Source organism: Lepidochelys kempii, chromosome 7 (genome assembly GCF_965140285.1).
Source record: "Lepidochelys kempii isolate rLepKem1 chromosome 7, rLepKem1.hap1, whole genome shotgun sequence".
NCBI lineage: Eukaryota > Metazoa > Chordata > Testudines > Cheloniidae > Lepidochelys > Lepidochelys kempii.
Window position 1 is genome coordinate 21398697 of NC_136386.1, and position 20647 is coordinate 21419343.

The 20647-nt window shown below is 45.8% G+C and overlaps 1 protein-coding gene across 4 annotated transcripts in view; it reads left to right on the forward strand.

Moving 5' to 3' along the window:
* Nucleotides 1–3985: 3985 nt before the first annotated feature.
* Nucleotides 3986–20647, forward strand: part of SLC41A3 (solute carrier family 41 member 3) — a 36438-nt gene continuing 19776 nt past the window's right edge. Inside the window, exons 1-2 of one of the 4 annotated variants that reach the window (XM_073351340.2) lie at nt 3986–4459; nt 6525–6841. In XM_073351340.2, coding sequence (XP_073207441.1) covers nt 6551–6841 — 291 coding nt within the window. In that variant the 5' untranslated portion in view covers nt 3986–4459; nt 6525–6550. Of the gene's footprint in view, nt 4460–5014; nt 5240–6524; nt 6842–13935; nt 14533–20647 lie in introns of those variants that run through there. The other 3 variants (XM_073351337.2, XM_073351338.1, XM_073351339.2) reach the window with 3 other exon arrangements.

Below are 20647 nucleotides of genomic sequence, written 5' to 3' on the forward strand. Positions count from 1 at the left end.
GATTTTTTTCCCTTGAATTTGGCGCCCCGTTTAACTTGGCACCCTAGGCGACCGCCTAGTTTGCCTATATGGATGGGCCGCCCCTGCTTCTCAGATTCCAGAGATTCATAATTGGCAAATGCTTCTCTTCCCCAAGACCCACATTATAGACTCCCGCAGGAATCTGTGTTGCCCACTCCCCTTTTCAATAACTCATTGAAACTCGTTGGAGAGGTGGTGATACCATTGGCTCCTGATATCCAGCTCTGCATATCCTTGTCGTCAGCTGCAGTCAACACCATCACACAGATGTCTGACTTTGTCACCTATAAAGTCCTCTGCCTGCCATCAAACAATATATTTCTTGTCCTTATGTCCAGAATCTAAACTACCACACACAACTCCCTTAAACAAAAGAGCACTAGTGTCCTTTAGTATTGATTCATAATACTGTTGTAGCATTTCTGGAAGCTGTCATGATGTGCACCAGTACCGCAGAACACTGTATTATTTATTTTAATTTATGTGCTGAAACCAGTTCTGACTTTCCTCATAATGAAACTTCTCAAGAGACTTCCCACTTGCTCTGTAGATTCTTCAGGTTCAGCTGTAAACTGATAGTATAATAAGAGCTACGAGTCTTAAAATGTCTTGTCAAGGCCACTATTTTTAACTGGCACCTCATCCCCCCCGCCTTCCCCTGGGGGAAAAAAAACCCTTCTGACCACTGTAAGGGAGGCATCATTTGCAAAGAAGATAAGACACACAATAATGCTCGGTGAGCTGAAATTTAAGCCTGATCATTTTAGAAATGACGTTCAGAAGTAATGCATGGTCCCAGCACACAAGCAGCTGCAGGGTTTTGTTACTGTCACTTGCAAAGGCTCACAACACTCAAGTCTACCCTGCTTAAACCATGGGCTCACAGGCCAGGAGACACCATTCTGTCCTTATGAAACCTTTAGCATAACAACCTAACCTCCAGGACCGACTTCGTTCAGATACAACACAATTCTGGCATTGAGGTAATGATTCTAAATCCTGAATTATTTTGAAAATTTAAACTGCATGATTCAATCAGTTCGCATGAGTGCAATGCTTAATGGGATTTGCGTGCTTATATGCCAGGAGTAGTAAAAACACATTGACTCTAGAGGAGGTTGAAACAAATATCAAGGGGAGAAAACCTGCTCTCACTGAAGTCAATGAAGCCAGGATTTCACCCAGGAAGCTTTAAACATGTGGTATGTAAACACTTTAAAAAATGAGGAAATTTCTTTCTCCCCTTCACAGCTGCAGCCTCATTCACTCAAGCCAGCGCTGAAAGTTTTAGCTTCTAACAGCATCTATTATAGAATCATGGAATTGTGGGAGAGAAAAATTCTGTCAGATCCCATCTAGTTCTCCACCAAAGGCCTAAGCTACACGATCGCAGCCTTCAGTATATTTTCCAGTGCTTTGTCCAGTCTAGTTTTAAATGCAAAGGTGGCTTTGATTACTTCCTTTGAGAAGACTTTCACAATGTGATAGATCTCACTGTCGGGCAGTTTTTCTTGATATCCAACTGTTTTACTGTCCTAAGAAAAAAAAATTCCCTTTGAAGTTACAGACTGAAGAAATGTTTTTCGATGAAAGAAACTTCAGCAACTGCCACATGCCCTTTTTGACAGGTTTTAGAGTAGCAGCCGTGTTAGTTTGTATTCGCAAAAAGGAGGACTTGTGGCACCTTAGAGAGTAACCAATTTATCTGAGCATAAGCTTTCTTGATTGTACTTGGCTAAAGTATATGTTTAATGGAGATTTTCTACTATCTATTTTTATTATCTATCTTAGATACTTATATGATCCCTATTACCGTAGTATCTGAGCAGCTCACAAAAGGCTATATTTATGCTCACAGCACCCCTGTGAGGTAGGGAAAAGCTATTATCCTCATGCGACAGGTAGAGAACTGAGTCACAGAGAGACTTGTAGTTCTTATTATACTTATCAATTTACAGCTGAGCTTCAGGAATCGACAGAGCACGTGGGTAGTCTCTTGAGAAGTGTTACTGGCGAGGAAAGACAGGCCTGGGTCCAGCTCATAAATGACTGTTGTGTGTGTGTGAATATACTAGCACTTATATTGAAAAGTAACTAGGTAAACACTGGTTTCAGAGTAACAGCCGTGTTAGTCTGTATTCGCAAAAAGAAAAGGAGTACTTGTGGCACCTTAGAGACTAACCAATTTATTTGAGCATGAGCTGTGAGCTGTAGCTCACGAAAGCTCATGCTCAAATAAATTGGTTAGTCTCTAAGGTGCCACAAGTACTCCTTTTCTTTTAGGTAAACACTGTGTCTTGCTGTTTTGTTAATTACTGTCATTATTTTGCTGAGTTTTCCCATGTTTTGTGGATGGCTTATGGGGAGCTGAGATTTTGTGGTGAGTCTTTTAACCCTTACATGTTTCTCCATTTTTGTCTTATCCCTCTGTTTCCTTTGAAACTCATTCAGCATCCCTTACTCACCTCATGTAGTATGCATGTAGGTCCTTTGACGTTTAACTTTTTTTTTTTCTGTTTGTGTCTTTATTTCTCATTTAAAAGGCCGGCAGGAAGCATTTGGGGGCAGGTTCAGAGCCAGAAGGACATAAGATTTATAACCCTTTCCAGCCCCTGATATACAGGGAAAACCCCCTTTTCCTTCAGATCCTCCTTAAAACTCACTTCTTCTGGGAACACACTGTTAACCAGTCAAAGAGCTGTTGCACAGCCATCGTAACCAACACAAATACTAACTGCGCTTCAAGCTGCAGAGCTTCTACAGATCAGTCAGTGTACCTTGTGCGTGAATTGTTTCATCTATGTAAACCCTAACCCTGCAAGTCAGTCTGTGAGTGGACCCTCTGCATCTGCATAGACCTCCATTAACTTCAGTGAGGCACTGAAGGGTTCAGGGATCTAGCGACCAACTTGCAAGATGAGGGTCTTCAACTGGAAACTCCTTGAAGCAAGAATCATATCTCCTCCTCTGTGTTTTGTACAGGGCCTAGCACACTGTTAGTGATTAACAAACAATGAATAACAGCTGCCATACCAGAGCAGAAAAATAGACCATTTAGTTTACTGTTCTCTCTCCAACAGTCGCAAAGACAGAATGCTTCAAAGAAAGATAAAGCCCCTCTCTTCTTGTGATGCACCTAATAATGCTAATAGATCAGAAGTAAATCTCTTGGCGGGAGCATAAGATTGTGGAAAATAGAACTCCTGAGTTTTTATCATAGTTCTGATGATGGACTCAGTCTATGGTTTTGAGTAAGTAAGGCCAACATTTAAGGCAAATTTTTCAAATGTAGATGCCTAAAGGTAGGTACCAAACTCCACATTTAGGCCAGGTCTACACTACAGACTTATATCAATATAACTATGTTACTCAGGAGTGTGAAAAATCTACACTCCTGAGCGACGTAGTTATGCCGACCTAGAGTGACCAGACAGCAATTGTGAAAAAAACGGAACAGGGGGTGGGAGGTAATAGGCACCTATATTAGAAAAAGTCCCAAAAAACCAGGACTGTCCCTATACAAACAGGAATCTAGTCACCCTATACCGACCTAATCCCTGGTGTAGACAGCGCTTTGTCAGTGGGAGTGTTGACATAGCTACTGCCTCTCCCCCAGGTGGATTAAGGACACTGACAGAAGCTCTCCCTCAACTAAATGAAAGCACCCTGACTTGGACTAGATGACCTCCTGAGGTCCTTTCCAACCCTGATATTCTATGATTCTGTGATTCTGATTCTGACTTTGAAGTGCTGGGCACCTCCAGGTCCCATTGATGTTAGTGGAAGTTGAGGCCCTGGTGCTGCATAATTGAAAAACCGCGCCTCTCTTGTTGTCAGGTGTCCAGGCATGGTTTTGGAGCACCTATCTGTATGCACCCATCCTTGCGGGGCAGGGCCAGAGGCTGGGCACTGCAGACGTGGGGGGTTGGGAAGGATACGCACTGCAGGGTAGCAGTAGGCGCTGCAGAAGTTGGGGGGGGGGGGTGCGGCTTGTACCGGATTGCAGTCGCTACCAGCGCCAGGGGCTGCACTGAGGGCTGCAGCCGGGCCAGCGGCGCCGTCGCAGCTTGCCCCAGCTGCGGCAGAGCAGAGACTTGGCCTGCGGCGGAGACCGGGCCGCCGCCGCCCTCGCCCCGGGCCTGTCGCTCACCGCCCGCCCCTCGGCAGGAGCGGGGCAGGGCCTTCCCCAGCTGCTGCCGCTTGCTTTTCCGCTCTCCCGCCGCCCCGCTGCGGCGCTTCCGGCTGTAAAGCGCCCCTCGGGCGGCGGCAGAGCCCGGGCTCCAGCTCCCCGCCGCGGCTCGGAGCCCGGGCTCCAGATGTGGCGCCCTCGCCTCCTTCGTTTGCATATTGTCCAGATGCGCCGTGCCCCCCCGTCCCCCTCTTCGCGCGGGGGGAGATATAGAGAGGCCTGCCCTGCCGGGCGAGGACAAAGAGCTGGGTGAGTGCCGGGGACTGGGGGTCTCAGAGACTCCCGGAGCCTCCCCCAGCCGCTTGCTCCAGGGTACTGGAACCAGGGGTGAGGGTGCTGCCCTACCCCCCGGCTTGAAGTGGTTTCCATCATAGGCAGGGTTTACAGCGTGGTTCAATGGCTCTCAGGAACCGCACTGTACAAATTGTTCCTGCAGCCTGGCTCCAGCTGTTTCCCACAGCTGTATTTCCTACCCCTTAGCTCCTCCCATGCTGTTTTCTGTGGGCTGTAATGCTTTGGTCCAGTGGTTCTCAACCCATTTACCATTGTGGGCCGCATCCAATGCTACCTAGAGGGCCCTGAGGATGTCAAATGGGCCACAGGTTAAGAACCACTGCTTTGGTCTAATCTGATTTGATGGGTTCAGCGTGGGTGCTGGGGGTGTTGGTGGCCTGCAATACACAGGGGATCAGACTAGAGTGGTCCCCAAACTGGGGGGGGGGAGGAACATCTGGGGGGTGTGGCGGAGCCTGGGCCAGCTCCTATGGGGTATGGGGAGGGGAGTGCTACCCAGTCCCACTCTGCCCCCAGGTCTGCTCTGGCCCCCGCTCCTGGCCCCTGCTCCTGGCCTTAGCTCCAGCCCCCTCTCCTGGTCCCTGCTCCCAGCCAGAGCTCTGCTCCTGGCTGCAGCCTCCAGCCCCACTCCCAGTCACAGCCCCTGGACACAGCTCAGCCTCCAGCTCCTGGCCATGGCTCCACCCCTGGCCCGGAGGGGGCGGGGGGCAGAAGCACGGACACATTCCATTACTGGTAAGGGGGAGCATGAGAGGAAACGTTTGGGCACCACTAGACTAGATGGTCTGGTCTCCCAAGGCTTCTGGCCTTAAACTCTGTGACTCTCCAGATGTTTGCCAAGCTGAGAGGAGAGTTGAGTGCTACCTGAACTAGAGGAATTGAGGGTTAGGCTGCATCTGTCTGAGGCCTGCATCCCATGCGTTCAATCCACAGCTCTCTGAACTGCAAATCATGAAACATCAGCCAGCCAGTGACCAGGTACTGGGTCAGACCTTTAGGATTGGGAATCAGTTCTCTGTAGCCTTTATAATGAGCCTGCCAACATGGGGCCCAGTTAGTGCCAATTTTGACATGGGCACATGACCAAGGATCGGGCTGAGACCACTCTATTTCACAGAGCCATCAAATAAATGTCACATTGCACTATTATCTACCACTAATGTGGCACCATAGTTAGGCATGGTAGATGTTTTGCAGACAGATATGATCTTGAGGTCCCCATATTTGTGTGTGTTAGGATAGATGTGAAAGAAGGGTATAATGGAGATCTGACACATGGTGAAGTAAATATCAGCTCATCAGCTAATGAGTGACTACTTGCTGTAATATACATTTGTACTGCATTGCTTCTCAGAGCTGGCGCTAGGTATAAGCTGACTAAACAATTGCTTAGGGCCCTGAGCAGGTCACGGGCCCCCATATTGATTATTAGTATATGTTGTGAGGGGGGAACCCCAAAATACTCCTGCTTAGGGCTCCCAATGGGCTAGCTCTGGCACTGCTGCCCCCTACTGGATAGAATATATCAGTTTCCTATACCAGGTAAGGGCCTGAAACTACAAATTGCTGAGTCTGTTTCTGAGTCCCCCTCTCATAATCATTGGGAAACTCATGGAGTGTGGGAAGCAGGCACATCCATGGCCACAGGACTGGATTGCAATCTCCTTAGTGAGTGCCTGGCCTTTTACTGAGTGAGTGCTGGAATGCATGGCAGGAGGTGTGGCATGACCCCATGCCAGTGCAGAGAGATGGGATTACGGAGAGGGAAACCAGTGGCCTGGAATGAGAGGCTAAATGAAAGTCTAAAAGGACCAATACTTGGATCAACTAGTAATCTGTGCTACTGCTTGGAGGAATAGGTAGCATTTTGCCCTAAAGCTGATGGGATGGAGGTAACCGTGTGGTTGAATACAAAGGGCACCTCTCTCTCTCTCAACAACAATAATAAAAAAAAACACCTCATGGGATTCTCCCTTTTATCATCTCTCACTTTGGCCTGTTTCTTGTCTTGCATCTTTAGAAAGCCATTGATTTGAGAGGATCAAGATGAAAGAGGAGGAAGCTTGGCAGCGGAGGAAGGAAGGCAGGACGAAAAATGGAGAGCGATCCAGGCACAAAGCAAAGAGCAAGGGTAAACACAAGGACAGCAGACTTGGCAGCCAGGAAGCAGAGGATGTCCCTTTGGTCTCACTGCAGAAGCAGCCAGCTGAGGGGAAAGGGCCCATGGCAAAGCTGCAGGACGAATCAGCCATTGCAATTGGCCTGCAGGTGCTCCTGCCGTACCTGTTAGCAGGGCTTGGCATGGTCTTGGCTGGGATGGTTTTGGACTATGTTCAGGTAAGGGTAAAAAGCTCTTCTGTGTGTGGTGTCCTGTTACCAGGCTTCAGAGCTCTTGCCTTTTCTCCTTTCCTGGATATGCACAAGTGACAGGGTTACAGCAGGTTGGATGGATATGGGAGAGAAGAAGGTCTCCCTTTATTTTAGATGTTCATTTCCTTCCCCACCCCAAAATTCAATCCAGCATTATACAGCTACTTCTGCAGAGTGCTCTGGCTATCACTGGGTGAGGCCTGTCAGATGCCTTGTCCTGCACTTCCCATGGAGACTGAAGGCATCACTATAGTGCTTCCAAGCCCCAGAGCTCCCTAGTGCTCTTCTTAGTGCCGAGTGCAACTTGCTGAGCACCCAGTTGCTCTCCATGTTTGTTTCTAAGGCCTTCTAATGAACAACTTGTCGCTTTCCAGCCTGTGTAACACGTTTTCTGTCATAGACACTACTTAAAGTCTAAGTTCTGATTAGACTAAGAACTAATTTTAGGCAATTTACATTTAGAGTTACAGTTCATGTCTGCAGTACAATCAAGAGGTCACAATGTGTTATTTCTAATGGGTAGTGCTTTTTCAGCTTTGCATTCGTATTTTTCCTCCCTGTGTATTTGACTAGCAAGCTATCAGGTCAGCGTGCCCCTTTGTTATCTGATATGGTGACACTGAAAGCCCTGTGCTGGTATTGACAACTTTCACAGAGTTGGAGTTATTTCCCTTCAGCCCCTTGATTACTCTTGTGGTGTAAGGAGATCAACTAGGACCTACAGAAGCAAAGGGCATTGCCTCTTAAGACTGGCACAGTGTCCTTAATTCACCAATTGATGCCAGATACTGCAGCACCCATTATCCACTCTTGTAAGAACCCTCCTAGAACAGAAGATGCTATGTGTCAGTAGCTCAGCAGAGCGCCTCTGAATTTAGAATGTCCTTCCTGATCCTGTTTTTGTCTCCCCCTTAATGGAGTTTTAACATATAAAGGGTTTTTAATTTGGTTTTTAATTTTTAATCTCTGTTTTGATTTTTCCTTTTTTATTAGTAACTGATGATTAAGATAAATTACCTTTTATCTAATGTTCACACAACCACTTTACAGATCATATATACAGTGGCGGGTGAAGTGTTTCCTGAAAGGCGGCCACTTCTGGGGAAGTGTGTGCCAGTTGTTAAACAGATGCACGGCAAGGTCACTCTGTAGTTTAGAACAGGAAGTGAAATGAATTCCTCTATCTGACAGAAATTACAAACAATTATATGTGAATAAGAATACATAGTACCCTTCCCTCTCATGCCGAGTTCCTTACCAGTCAGGGAAGAAATCAGCCCCGTGCAGGCTCACTTGTGGAAAGACAAGCACTCCATCTGCTAGCACTTGGGAGTCCTGATGAATGTGCACAGCCCAAGTGAATGTATGGCTCTTTCCATCCCCGCCATGGATGGACTCATTGCTGCTTGGACTCTTCCTCCCTTGTTTGCCTCCCCACCAGCCTAACTTATCCCAAGCCACCTGTTGCTGCGGCTTCTGCTGAATGAATAGGAACTCAGCATTTCCCTCGTGGTCCTTTCTGGCCTCCTCCCTTATTCACTCAGGGTCTGCCTGCTCCCAGCCCACCTTGACATAAGTGCTCCCTCCTCTCCTTTTTGTCGCTGCTCAGATAGAGGGAGGGAGATAAATAAATTAAAAAACGATATTGAAATAATTCGCCCCACACTGGCAGTGAACTAGCAGTATCAGTACTGTTCTTATTCCTAGACCCCACTGGTGCTTAACAGGCCTGCCCTCCAGTGATTTGAACATGGGGGGCAGGAAGGTGGCCAGCCACACTGTTGGGGAGCGCTTGTGCTACCATATTCTGCAGCAATGATAAGTCCCATCCAAACAAAATATGTTTAAAATCTTGTTCTTTGGCATTTTGTGTCTCTTCCTCTGCTCCTCTTAGCGCTTCTGATTTTCTTTTTGAAAGTTATTCAAGAGGCCCCAGTCAGGGGTAAGAGCCCCACTGTGCTAGGCGTTGTCTAGGCATATAACCAGAAGTGGTTTCCTGCCTGAAAGAACTTAGTTTAAGCAAAATATTACCTTGTGGGATGGTTTGTGCTGGAAGGGGTGAGGCTCCAGATATATGACTCTCAATCAGAGGTTCCTTAAGTGTACAATAAAAAAGCCAGTGTGCAAACATGGGCTGCTTGAGTTAACTATGTTTTCTGCCTGTCTGTTTGCCAGTTGAATGCTTTTTATTGTGCTTACTTAGTAATGGAGCATGAGGGAGAGTGATAACCTCATTCACCCCAGCTTGCCAAAGCTTTAATATAGGACATACTAGCTATTATGTCCCTTTATGGCACTGGGTCTTTCAAACAATCTGATACTCTCTTTATACTGACAGGTTTCAGAGTAACAGCCGTGTTAGTCTGTATTTGCAAAAAGAAAAGGAGTACTTGTGGCACCTTAGAGACTAACCAATTCATTTGAGCATAAGCTTTCGTGAGCTACAGCTCACATGCATCCGATGAAGTGAGCTGTAGCTCACAAAAGCTTATGCTCAAATAAATTGGTTAGTCTCTAAAGGTGCCACAAGTACTCCTTTTCTTCTTATACTAATGCTTTTGCCTATGAATGAGCAATTCACAACCTACAGTGACTCTTTAGGACTGTATATTGTTTATCTGCATACATGAATACAAACCCCTGAAATCCTGAGGTTGCTGACTAGAAGCAGCTCTGCATTTGTTACTCACTTGACCTCGGACTTCTGAGTGGAACCAGAGCTTCATCCTATTACCTTGAAGTTCTTGGTGGGAAGAAGGAGACTGGGTCATAAAACCCATTTTGTAGGCATTGGAGAGAGCTTCTCTGTTTAGTCTCCCCTGTTCCTGTCCCTTTCAGCTCTCCTCCAGCAGGGAGGATTGAAACAACCTCCCCTCTTTGCTTCCTGACAGCCACCATGTGCTGCTGTTGGTGGAGTGCCAAATCCCACGGGCTTTGAGGATACTGCCTCTCTGCATTGCTCCTGGTGCATTGTCTCTGGGAGCAGCAAAGGATTGAGTCAGGAATCTGGAGCCAGGGTTCTTGTTTTGTGGCCTCTAACACTTACCTGGAGATCCTTGTGCAGCCAAACCCTTTAGACTTGATAATTGTGTGTGTGTTTGTGTGAATTTAGGGCTGGGGAAGGTATCCATTCTCCCAGCCAGTGTGCTTAGCTCTGGGGACAAATGCTAGTTCAGAGTCCGTGGTCCATGTGTCCTTAAATCTCCTTGCTGAGAATGCCCATTCAGAGGCCAGCTAGTGCCAAATATAGTGATGAGGGTTTTTCAATGTTGATTTTGAATGCTAGGAACTGGACTGAGACAAGCAAACTCTTTGCACTGGTCATCAAACAGCCAGCAATTTCTATCACTACTGACTGGCTGAATTTAAACCAGAAACTGATCAGTGAAAGGCTCCCTATCCAATTTCCAATTCCTCAGGCCGTCCAAACCCCCTTTTATTACAAATAACTTATATATAACCTTTTGACTCCAAGACCCTAACATGCCATCCAAATTATTACAGAGAAGGCTAGGTATAAAGTGAAGATTAAAAAAAAACACTTTTTCAATTGAAACCAGATTATTTAAATTAAATACAACTTTATTTTAAAAACATTTAAAATTAATTTTGAAATTTAAATTTATAATCTATTAAAATCATTTAAATACAAAAAATTACATTCAGTAGTTGCTGCCAACTTTGAAAGAAAGTCAAACTGAATTGGTGGCAGCCACTAGCTAAGCACCTGGGAGCAGGTTATGTGTTAAAACAACTTTTGACTGCAGAGAGAATATTTCCTTCATTTCAGTTTATTCAACTAGTTCAGTTCAGTGACTAGGTCATTCAAAATTAAGATGCCAATTGGGAGTTGAAAAAGCAGGAAAGCTTGTTATTTTCTCTTACAGTTTACAAATAGAAACCAGGTGTGAGAGGATGAGATCTACTAGTTCTAAAATCTTGAAGGACACAGACATTTTGCAGATGATACTAAACTGGGAGGAGTGGTAGATACGCTGGAGGGGAGGGATAGGATACAGAAGGACCTAGACAAATTGGAGGATTGGGCCAAAAGAAATCTGATGAGGTTCAATAAGGATAAGTGCAGAGTCCTGCACTTAGGACGGAAGAACCCAATGCACAGCTACAGACTAGGGACCGAATGGCTAGGCAGCAGTTCTGCGGAAAAGGACCTAGGGGTGACAGTGGACGAGAAGCTGGATATGAGTCAGCAGTGTGCCCTTGTTGCCAAGAAGGCCAATGGCATTTTGGGATGTATAAGTAGGGGCATAGCAAGCAGATCGAGGAACGTGATCGTTCCCCTCTATTCGACATTGGTGAGGCCTCATCTGGAGTACTGTGTCCAGTTTTGGGCCCCACACTACAAGAAGGATGTGGATAAATTGGAGAGAGTCCAGCGAAGGGCAACAAAAATGATTAGGGGTCTGGAACACATGACTTTTATGAGGAGAGGCTGAGGGAGCTGGGATTGTTTAGCCTGCAGAAGAGAAGAATGAGGGGGGATTTGATAGCTGCTTTCAACTACCTGAAAGGGGGTTCCAAAGAGGATGGCTCTAGACTGTTCTCAATGGTAGCAGATGACAGAACGAGGAGTAATGGTCTCAAGTTGCAGTGGGGGAGGTTTAGATTGGATATTAGGAAAAACTTTTTCACTAAGAGGGTGGTGAAACACTGGAATGTGTTACCTAGGGAAGTGGTAGAATCTCCTTCCTTAGAGGTTTTTAAGGTCAGGCTTGACAAAGCCCTGGGTGGGATGATTTAACTGGGAATTGGTCCTGCTTCAAGCAGGGGGTTGGACTAGATGACCTTCTGGGGTCCCTTCCAACCCTGATATTCTATGATTCTACAGTGATCAGAAATAATTGGTTCAATTCACTAACTACAGATAATACTTACTTCGTTTAATAAACAGGTTAGTTTTAAATGCAAAACATGTTTTGATAAACTTTTTGGTATCCTTTTTTTCTTGCATTTTCAGCACATTTATTTAATGAAAACAAGTAAAATGCAGTTTTTGTGTATTTTAATTGAATTTGCATTTCCATCCAAATGGGGCTTGACACAAATCACATTTAAAAAAAGTTAATCACCAGATAGTGAATAAGAAATGAATCATTTGCCATTTTCTAAAATAATAAAAAATATAAAAATGAAGAATCTGAATAATTGTATGTTAAGCTATGTAATAAATATATATAGCTATAGTGTACCCTCCTGGTTAGTAGAAAGAAGGACCAAATTTAGAGTAAAGGCTATATTTAGTTGCAGATCAACGTGGATTAATAGTTATCAACCAGTGAGAATCAACTTTTCTTCAGGAAAATAACTTAAAAGTTCAAATTCAAAACATGATTAAAATTGTTGATTTAAACCAAGGTTTCCTGTTTGCTGATTTAAATTCATCCATCCTGTCACAGAGGAGCCCTGACAAAACACCTTCCACCCCCAAGTTTAGATAAGTTTGGATCTGGATTTGAGCTTTACAGTTTAGGCCCATCTCTACAAAGAATGATACAAATTATACAAAACTAGCATAAATTGGCGCAACCACACTGAAGTCAACGGGCGTATGCCAGTGACTTTGGCCAAGTATCGTTAAGCAGAAAGCACTGAGGTGAAGCTACCTCTGGGGTGAAACGCAAGAGCTATTCAGCAGCATGCAGCAGTGCTGCACTAAGCTTTAGGACAGGAAGTGAAAGAGCATATAGTAGCTATTGGAAACTTGGAAACTTTTCCCTTTTTCCCCCCATGGTCTAGTGCAGGGGTCTCAAACTCAAATGACCACGAGGGCCACATGAGAATTAGTACATTGGCCCGAGGGTACATTAGTACATTGCACCTCGCCCCCCGCTGCCCCGGCCCTGCCCCAAGTTCAGCCCTTCCATGAGGCCCCGCCTCTTCCCATCCCTTCCCTGCCCCCATTCCCAGGAGGGGTTCAGGGTGCGGCAGGGGGCTCAGGGCAGGGGGTTGGGGTGCAGGAGGGGTGCGGGGCGCAGCCGGGGGTTTGGCTGCAGGAAGGGTTCGGGAGGTGGGCTACAGGCCGGCGCACACCGGAGGCAGGGCAGGCTCCCTGCCTGCCTGCCTGCCTGCCCGCCCTGCCCCCACACTGCTCCAGGAAGCGGCCGGAACCTGGGGGAGGGGAGGGACAGGGGTCTGTGTGTTGCCCTGGCCGCGCCTCCAGGCACCACCCCCACAGCTCCCATTGGCCGGGAATGGGGGACCGGGCCAATAGGAGCTTTGGGGGAGGTACCTGGAGGAGTGGCCAGGGCAACACACAGACCCCTTGGCCCCCCACCCTTCCCAGGTCCCGGCCGCTTCCCAGAGTGGCGCGGGGGCAGGGTGGGCAGGCAGGCAGGGAGCCTGCCCTGCCTCTGGTTCGCGCCGGGCCGGAGCCGCTCTTGGTAAACGCAGGGGGACCGCAGGGAGCTGTCGGGCCGCAGGAAATAGCCCCGCGGGCTGCGTGTTTGAGACCCCTGGTCTAGTGAGATTATAGAGCTACCTTAAATAAGCTCTTGCTGTGACTTTTATCTTGGTCTTTTGTGAGCTAGCGGAAAGTTGATGTGATGACAGCAGATAAGGGTATTCGTCTTTGAAGCTCATTGGTTGGTTCTGTGGAATTTTTTTAAGTCAATCATTTAGAGATACAGGCGACATAAGCTGATTATTCCTTCCTGAGCTCGTACACCACAGACAAGACTGGAGAGGGGGGAGCAAAACGGAGGTCAGGCGGGGCAAACGTTCTCACAGCCAGTACAGCTTTGCTGCCTTCCCTGATGGGAGCTGGGTCATAGCCGTGGTTGTAACAGGCGTGGACTCCTGCTCTCAGAGACTTTGAGGGAAACCAAATGAAAACCTGGATATTAATTGCCCCACCCCTTGGCCTTGGAACGGTGAGAAAAGTTCAGTGCCCCACGTGCTGGGGTTACTTCAGCACCAGCTTATATATTAAACCATTGTATCAAAGGCAAGTCATGCTCTGTGAAGAAATGTAACCTCAGGAGAAAGGACACCTGTGCCTTTGAGAACACTGAGGGATTCCTGCGTGGCCTGTCACTCTTTGCACAGGGACTCTTATGCCATAGCCTGAGGAGCAGGTCTTTCTGGTTTTCACTGAGCTGGGGGAAGCTGGAGCAGAGGTGGGATCATCAGTATTTATTCACAAACATCTCAGCAATCTTTCTTTCTTCTCTTTTAAATTCTTCTGGAGGTAACATGGAGAAAGAGCTTCCATGAGGCTCCTCTCAGTCTGAGCTCAACCAAGTCACGCTGATTTTGGAAGATAAGCTTGCTGTGGCTCTCTGGAAGGGAGGAGGAGAAGAGGAAACAAAGGACTGTGGCTTCACTGCCAGGTTGGGGAGAAGTGTCTTCAAACTGTGGAGCAAGCAGCTGGGAGTGTGGTGTGTGTGATTTCCTGGCTTTTTTTCGTGCTTTGCTTGTTGAATATGGGTTAATGGCATTTGACCATGGTGTTCACCCAGCTACAACTGGAGCTGTGCTTCCATGGGAAGAAACTGAGAGGTTTCACCTGCAAGCTGACCAGGTCAGCGAATGGATTTCTCCCAGAGACGTCCTTCTCCATTGCCGTCCAGATCTTTGTGCCATTCCTCTTGGCTGGTTTGGGCATGGTGGCTGCTGGCCTGTTGATGGATGTTGTTCAAGTACGTATGTGTGATTAAGCAGCTTAGTAGCAAGGGGCTGGTTTGCCTTGGTGACCTTGCATATGCATTTGTAATTCATGTGTCTAATAAGCATGATTGCCATCGGGTCCTGCCCAGGCTAAAGAGCATCCTCTTTGTGTCAATATGTAGGAAGAGCTCTTCCTAAATCAGGGTGTTTGGCTTTGTATTTAGGGATGAGCGGCTGGACAGACAGTACCCTAGGTACGGTAGAGGAACGGTTCCTCCCATTCTGTGCCCAGCCACGCATTTTGGGGCAACTTGTATGAAGCTGCACCAGGCCACAGTACTGGGATCAAACAGATGCTATAGCATATTCATCTGTTGTACCATATTCATTCTATCCCCCACAGATCACCAGTGAGAAAGTTCCAGGTCAGAGCTGTGGTTAACATGTTCACATTTTGAAGCAAGTTTATCATTTCAGTTCTTGGATACTAGAGGTTATTTTCATTGATTATTCTTTAATCTTGAAGGCACTCAGCTATCCTGGTGATAGGCACAGAATAAGAAAATAAGACTAGAATCTAAACATTTCTGGGCCAGATTCTGATCCCATTTACTTGGGTATAAATTCAGCATAACTCCCTTTGACTTCAGTAGAGTTATGCTGGATTTACACTACTGTGCCCAAGATCAGAATCTGGCCCGTCTAGCTTTCCTTTGTACTGGTGGCGCAAATAGAAACTCAAAATTTGATCTTGTTTGGGTACCTTATGTGGGTGGATTTGCAAATCAGAATGTTGGCACAGCTTCTGCTGCTTTCAGACTGTTATGTACCGTGTTCAAAAGCAAGCTGGAGTTCATAGGATTCTCTGGCACTTGTACCCCAGCAGGAGCCATGTACGGGCACTGCTTTATATTTGGGGGGGGGGAGTCTTGCTCTGTCACTTGACCAAGGAAAATAATGGTGCAAAGAATGAATTGATTCAAGGGAATATGATGTGAGGAGCAGTAAAGAAAGAATGGCTAACTGAAGTAGTGTATCCTGATGCTGAACTATGCCTAACAACCCACCTGTGCTCTGCTCCAAGGCACACACCTACCTTTTAGCCTTACAGGAGCTCCTCTCCTTAACCATCTCCCCTGTGCTATATAATAATACTTAGCACTTACTTATCTGCAGCCTTATCTTTCAGAGCAGGATACAGGCATTAAAATACTAATCCTCACCAAGTCCTTGTCAAGTAGGTAAATCTTAGGCTTCGTCTACACTAGAAAATTAAGTTGGTTTAACTATGTTGGTCAGGGGTGTGAAAAATCCACACCCCTGAGCGATCCATTTAAGCCAACCTAAGTCCCTCTGTAAGCACTAAGGAAAATTCTTCTGTCGACCTACCTACCACCGCTCAAGGAGGTGGATTACGTACGCTGACAGGATGGCTTCTTTTGGCGTAGGTAGTGTCTACACAGAAGTGCTATAGCAGCTCAGCTGCAGCATTTTAAGTGTAAACGTTCCCTTAACGTAAAGTGTTAAAATCCTTTGGAGTTGTTGGAAAGCGGGATCCTGTTCAAGAATATTGCTGTACCTTTGTATCTGTCTAGGTAGAAAATATATAACACACACTTGATGCACACATTCCAACATACTGCACACGTGATATAAATACCAGACTCTGTACCTAATATATACTTAATTTATTTACACATTAGGGTCTTGGAAACTTGTACAGGATGGTCCATGCATTAAGCAAAATAACAGGGAAAAGTTTCTAAGTTAATAGGAAGAGAAACCATTGGACAGTGGAATTGACTCCCAGAGGAGGTGTAAGCATCATTGCTGCTATGAATCAAAAATAGCTTAGAGGAGATGTTTCTGCAATAGATTGCAGTGTTGCCGACCCCAAGCATTCAGAAATCATGAGTCAGACCCAAAAACATCATGAGATGACTTAATAATCATGAGATTTCAAAAAATAATATATTTGGGGCGCTTTTTATTTGTGTTCTGGTCTTTGAGCCAGTAAGATTCATGTTTTCTAACTTTTCTCCACAACAATGAGGACTAGAAATTTACATCCTTTTAAAACAGGCTGAGATTTTGATGTATTCATGAGACCCCAAGAGCTGTGGACTTAAGGAAAATACCACAAGACTTGACATGAAATTGTGAGAATTGGTAACATTGAGATTCACCAACCCCAGAGGCCCTTTCTAGCTCTCGTAACTGACTCTGTGCCCCGCCCTTTAGCAGGAGCTGGTCTGACACTGAGAAATCTGTTTTAAAGGATTTCCAGTTACTGCAACAAAGTGCTTTCCAGCATCCCCTTATTTACCCTTGTTAGAGAGATGTGAACACACAGAAACAAGTACCACCTTGATAATGGAAGTGAATGCTGTGTAGTGAGTGTACATGAGTTTACTTACACTGCTCTTGTTTTGCCAAACAGCAGCAGAGTGGCACTGTGCTGGAAGCTGGGACTGGCTATATATAATTTTCAGGGCCCTACCTTGCTGTAAAGGGGCATGTAGAGGCATGTGCCTCCTTCTCTGGTCCTACTGCCAAAAGATTGAGAGGTGAGTTGCCACTCCACTCCATGGATTATAAGTCTGCATGGAACTCCCAAAAGCACAGGGCCACAAGCAGTTGCTTAACATTGCAACACTCAGGGTATGTCCACACAGCAAGTGATGGCTCATGGCAGCAAGTCTCAGAGCCTCATCTAATGCTATTGGGCTAAAAACAGCTGTGTAGACATTGCGGCTGAGACTGGAGTTCAGGCTCTGAAGTCTACCCCCTCCCTTGGCATCTGAGCCCGTGCCTGACCATGTACGCCACTATTTTGAGTGGCATAACATGAGCCCAAGTCTGTAGACCTGAACTCTGAGACTTGATGTTACGGGCCGCTACTTGCTATGTAGACGTACCCAGAGAGTCTTGCCACTGATTTCAGTGGAGTCAGGATTTCACTACCAATATTTTGCAAGCTGTGAATGAGTGAGGGGAAGAAGGAAGGCAGGTGGAAAGTAAATGCCTCCGTATTGTGGCTGCAAGCACTTTCCCATTTACATGGCTTCCTACAGAAGGCATGGAGGTGGGAAGTGCACCAAGCTATGCTCTCTATTTTTGGCTGCTCTTCGAGATAACTCCTTTATTCCAATTTGCAAGCTTAGCCAGGGAGAGAGGCCACACTGTTTCTTCTGATCCATGGCGATAACAAGCTGGGGAGAGGAAGTGGCTAGATGCATTCCTGTGGGCCTTTTGAGACTCTAGAAAAGCAGATACAGTCAAATGAACAGCTCTCAAATCAGAGGCTAATGCAGCAGCAAAAAAATACAGTAAATCAACTTCTTTTTTTAACTGCATCCCATTTGCTTTACCAAGTTACCAGCTAAATAATAGCAGAGGGACAGAGGAATTAAAAAGTGTAGGCAAGGGAGAAATGAACTATACAGTCAATTTCAAATTTGAGCTGAGAAGAGTCAATGAAACCTGTTCTGTACTCTGTCACCCCATTGTAAATTTCCTGGAATTGTGCACCCGCCTATTTCAGGGCTGAAGTTGGCACAGTGATAGGTTCCAAATGCTAAATGATAGCACAATCTGAGATATATGCAAATTAATCTATTTGTACTTTAATTTAAACAGATAGAATTTCTATTGAGGCCCAAATCTTCAGCTGGGCTTGACACAACTAGAGGGGCTGGGAAGGTGGTTGTAAATCAGCTTTGTGCATCCCCAGTGAGTAGCCTCAAGGCTACTCTAGGATGCCCTGACTGGTAGCAGCCCCTCAGAGTCTGTTCCTCCCTCTGGGGATAACCAGAATGGCTCAGTGCTCTAGTCATGGCCATGATTTGCTCCCTGCACTGGGGGCGGAGTATGGCTTAGAACTGCTCTGGCTAGACACTTCCACCTACCCCACAGGAATTTGCAGCCAACATGTTGAACCGTCTTCCAGACTGCTTTGCACTGCTAGAGAGGCACCAGCCTTGCAGACTACAGGTTGGTATCTGGCCCACTGTGTTACATTAATGTGAGGAATCAGATTTGATCCAGGAGGATTACATTTCAAGCATGAACATTCAGGAATAAAGCTTCTCTTTCATCCTCAGTGAGACACTGTCCACATTATAGCCGTATGCATGAAGTATTCTTCACCGTTGGTTGCTAGTAGCACATGAGATTGTTAGCACTGACAGGGATTTTTATAAAATTATTTGCTTTATGCAATGTATTATGTTTAACTTTTTCTGCTTGGATTAGTTTGGACAGTGAAATGAGGGAGGTCAGTTTTATTTTGGGTTTCTCGTGAGTTTCGCTTCCTAGTTTTGTGACATTAACACAGTGTAGGCTTGCGATACTGCAGGGGGATGTTCACGTTCCTCCTAAACCTGTTTTCACTTCACTTGGTGTTGGAGGAATCATGAAAATGTTACTATTCTTAGACTCAGTCCTGAAGTCTTTATTCAGGCATCTCCCCTGCTCCCTCCCAAACACACACACACACACTTGGGCTGCAGTCCTGACCTGCTGCACCCATCTGTTGCTCCAGACCGACTGCCCAATCCTGCTCTGCTAATGCAGCTCAGGACTGAGATGCCACACCATCCAGTATTCCAGCCCTGAGCTTCTCCGACAGCACAGGCCAGCTCACTTCAGTTTTGCTCTGACCCCAGTGCAGATGTGAAAGGCCCCCGCCCTGCTTTTGGTCCTGTACGCCTATGAAATGCCACAGAATCTAGCTGGAATATTCCACCTGGGAAGCTGTCATCTCTGAGGACTGTTCCTCTATATCACTGGTTTTCAATATTTTTTTCATTTGCGGATCCCTAAAAAATTTCAAGTGGAGGTGCAGACCCCTTTGGAAATCTTAGACATAGTCTGTGGATGCCCAGGGGTCTGCAGACCACAGGTTGAAAATCACTGTTCTGTGTTAACTGGTTTCAATCTTTGTGTTTCATTCAGTTCAGATTGTAAACTCTTTTTGTTCAGTTTATACAGCAGTTTGCACAAGGGGGGCTAGTCCAGTATGGGGCTCCAGGCACTATTGCAGTACAAATTATAATAATTAATACTGCCTTTGGATTCCTGGCATGTTACTAATGAGACTCTCTAATGGGGGGAAAATGAAGTGATCTGAATATTGTGGGTTTTTTGACTTTTTTTTTTCATTTTTAATTAATTGTCCATGGACCCACAAAGTAATTCATATAAAAGATACAATATGTAAAGCGAAGCATTGCGAATCGTACAAGGCACTCCATTAACTTAGCCTACTTTGGCTTGAAGCCTGCAGGATCCATGCAGGAATCTGAAGAATACAATAGAAACTCAAAAACATATTCGCAAAAAGAAAAGGAATACTTGTGGCATCTTGGAGACTAACAAATTTATTTGAGCATAAGCTTTCGTGAGCTACAGCTCACTTCATCGGATGCATATTGGTATGACAAACCATGATCCTTAAAGTTGGCCTGCAAAAGAAATTAAACACTTGTGTTTCTGTCCTTTTTTGGCTTCTTTTTATGTATAAAACCTGCAAGCTTGGGGGAGGTGGGGTGGCAGGAGGTAAAGTTATGCCTGTTCTTTACAGGAAGAAGATCAAGTCTGGTCTTTCCTGTTTTTTCTGGAAGACTCACTGGAAGGATCAAATGTGTACTGGAGGGAAGCTTTCTTACCCCTTAATTAAAGAGGGGTGTTTGAATCTTTAACAAATATCTCTTTTCTTTTTTTCCACCCCAAATGTATTTCAGGTGTTTGAGTTAGGTGTTGACAAAATCAAACAAAAGTTAAAGACTTTCAGGTAGTATGACTAGTACACCTTCCCCACTCATGTTAGCTCTTAACATCCCGTAGCTTATTTTTCCAGGTCATCACTACAGGAGGCTCAGAAGAGATGTTTTGCCCACCACCTTCCTCACTTGTAGTGGGTGTTTATTAAATTAGGTCTATTTGTGGCCTGATTTTCAAAGGTGCTGACTGCCTGCAGATCCCAGTGTCTTCAGCTGGATTAAAGTCTGCTGAGATGCCAGGCCACTGACCTCTGGACAATGGTGTCAGTGGGAGATCCATCCACTTACACCGGGGCTGAATTTGATCCTTGTATTCCTAACTGGCTCCACTGGGCAACAATGAAACTGGAAGCGACATTAGGAG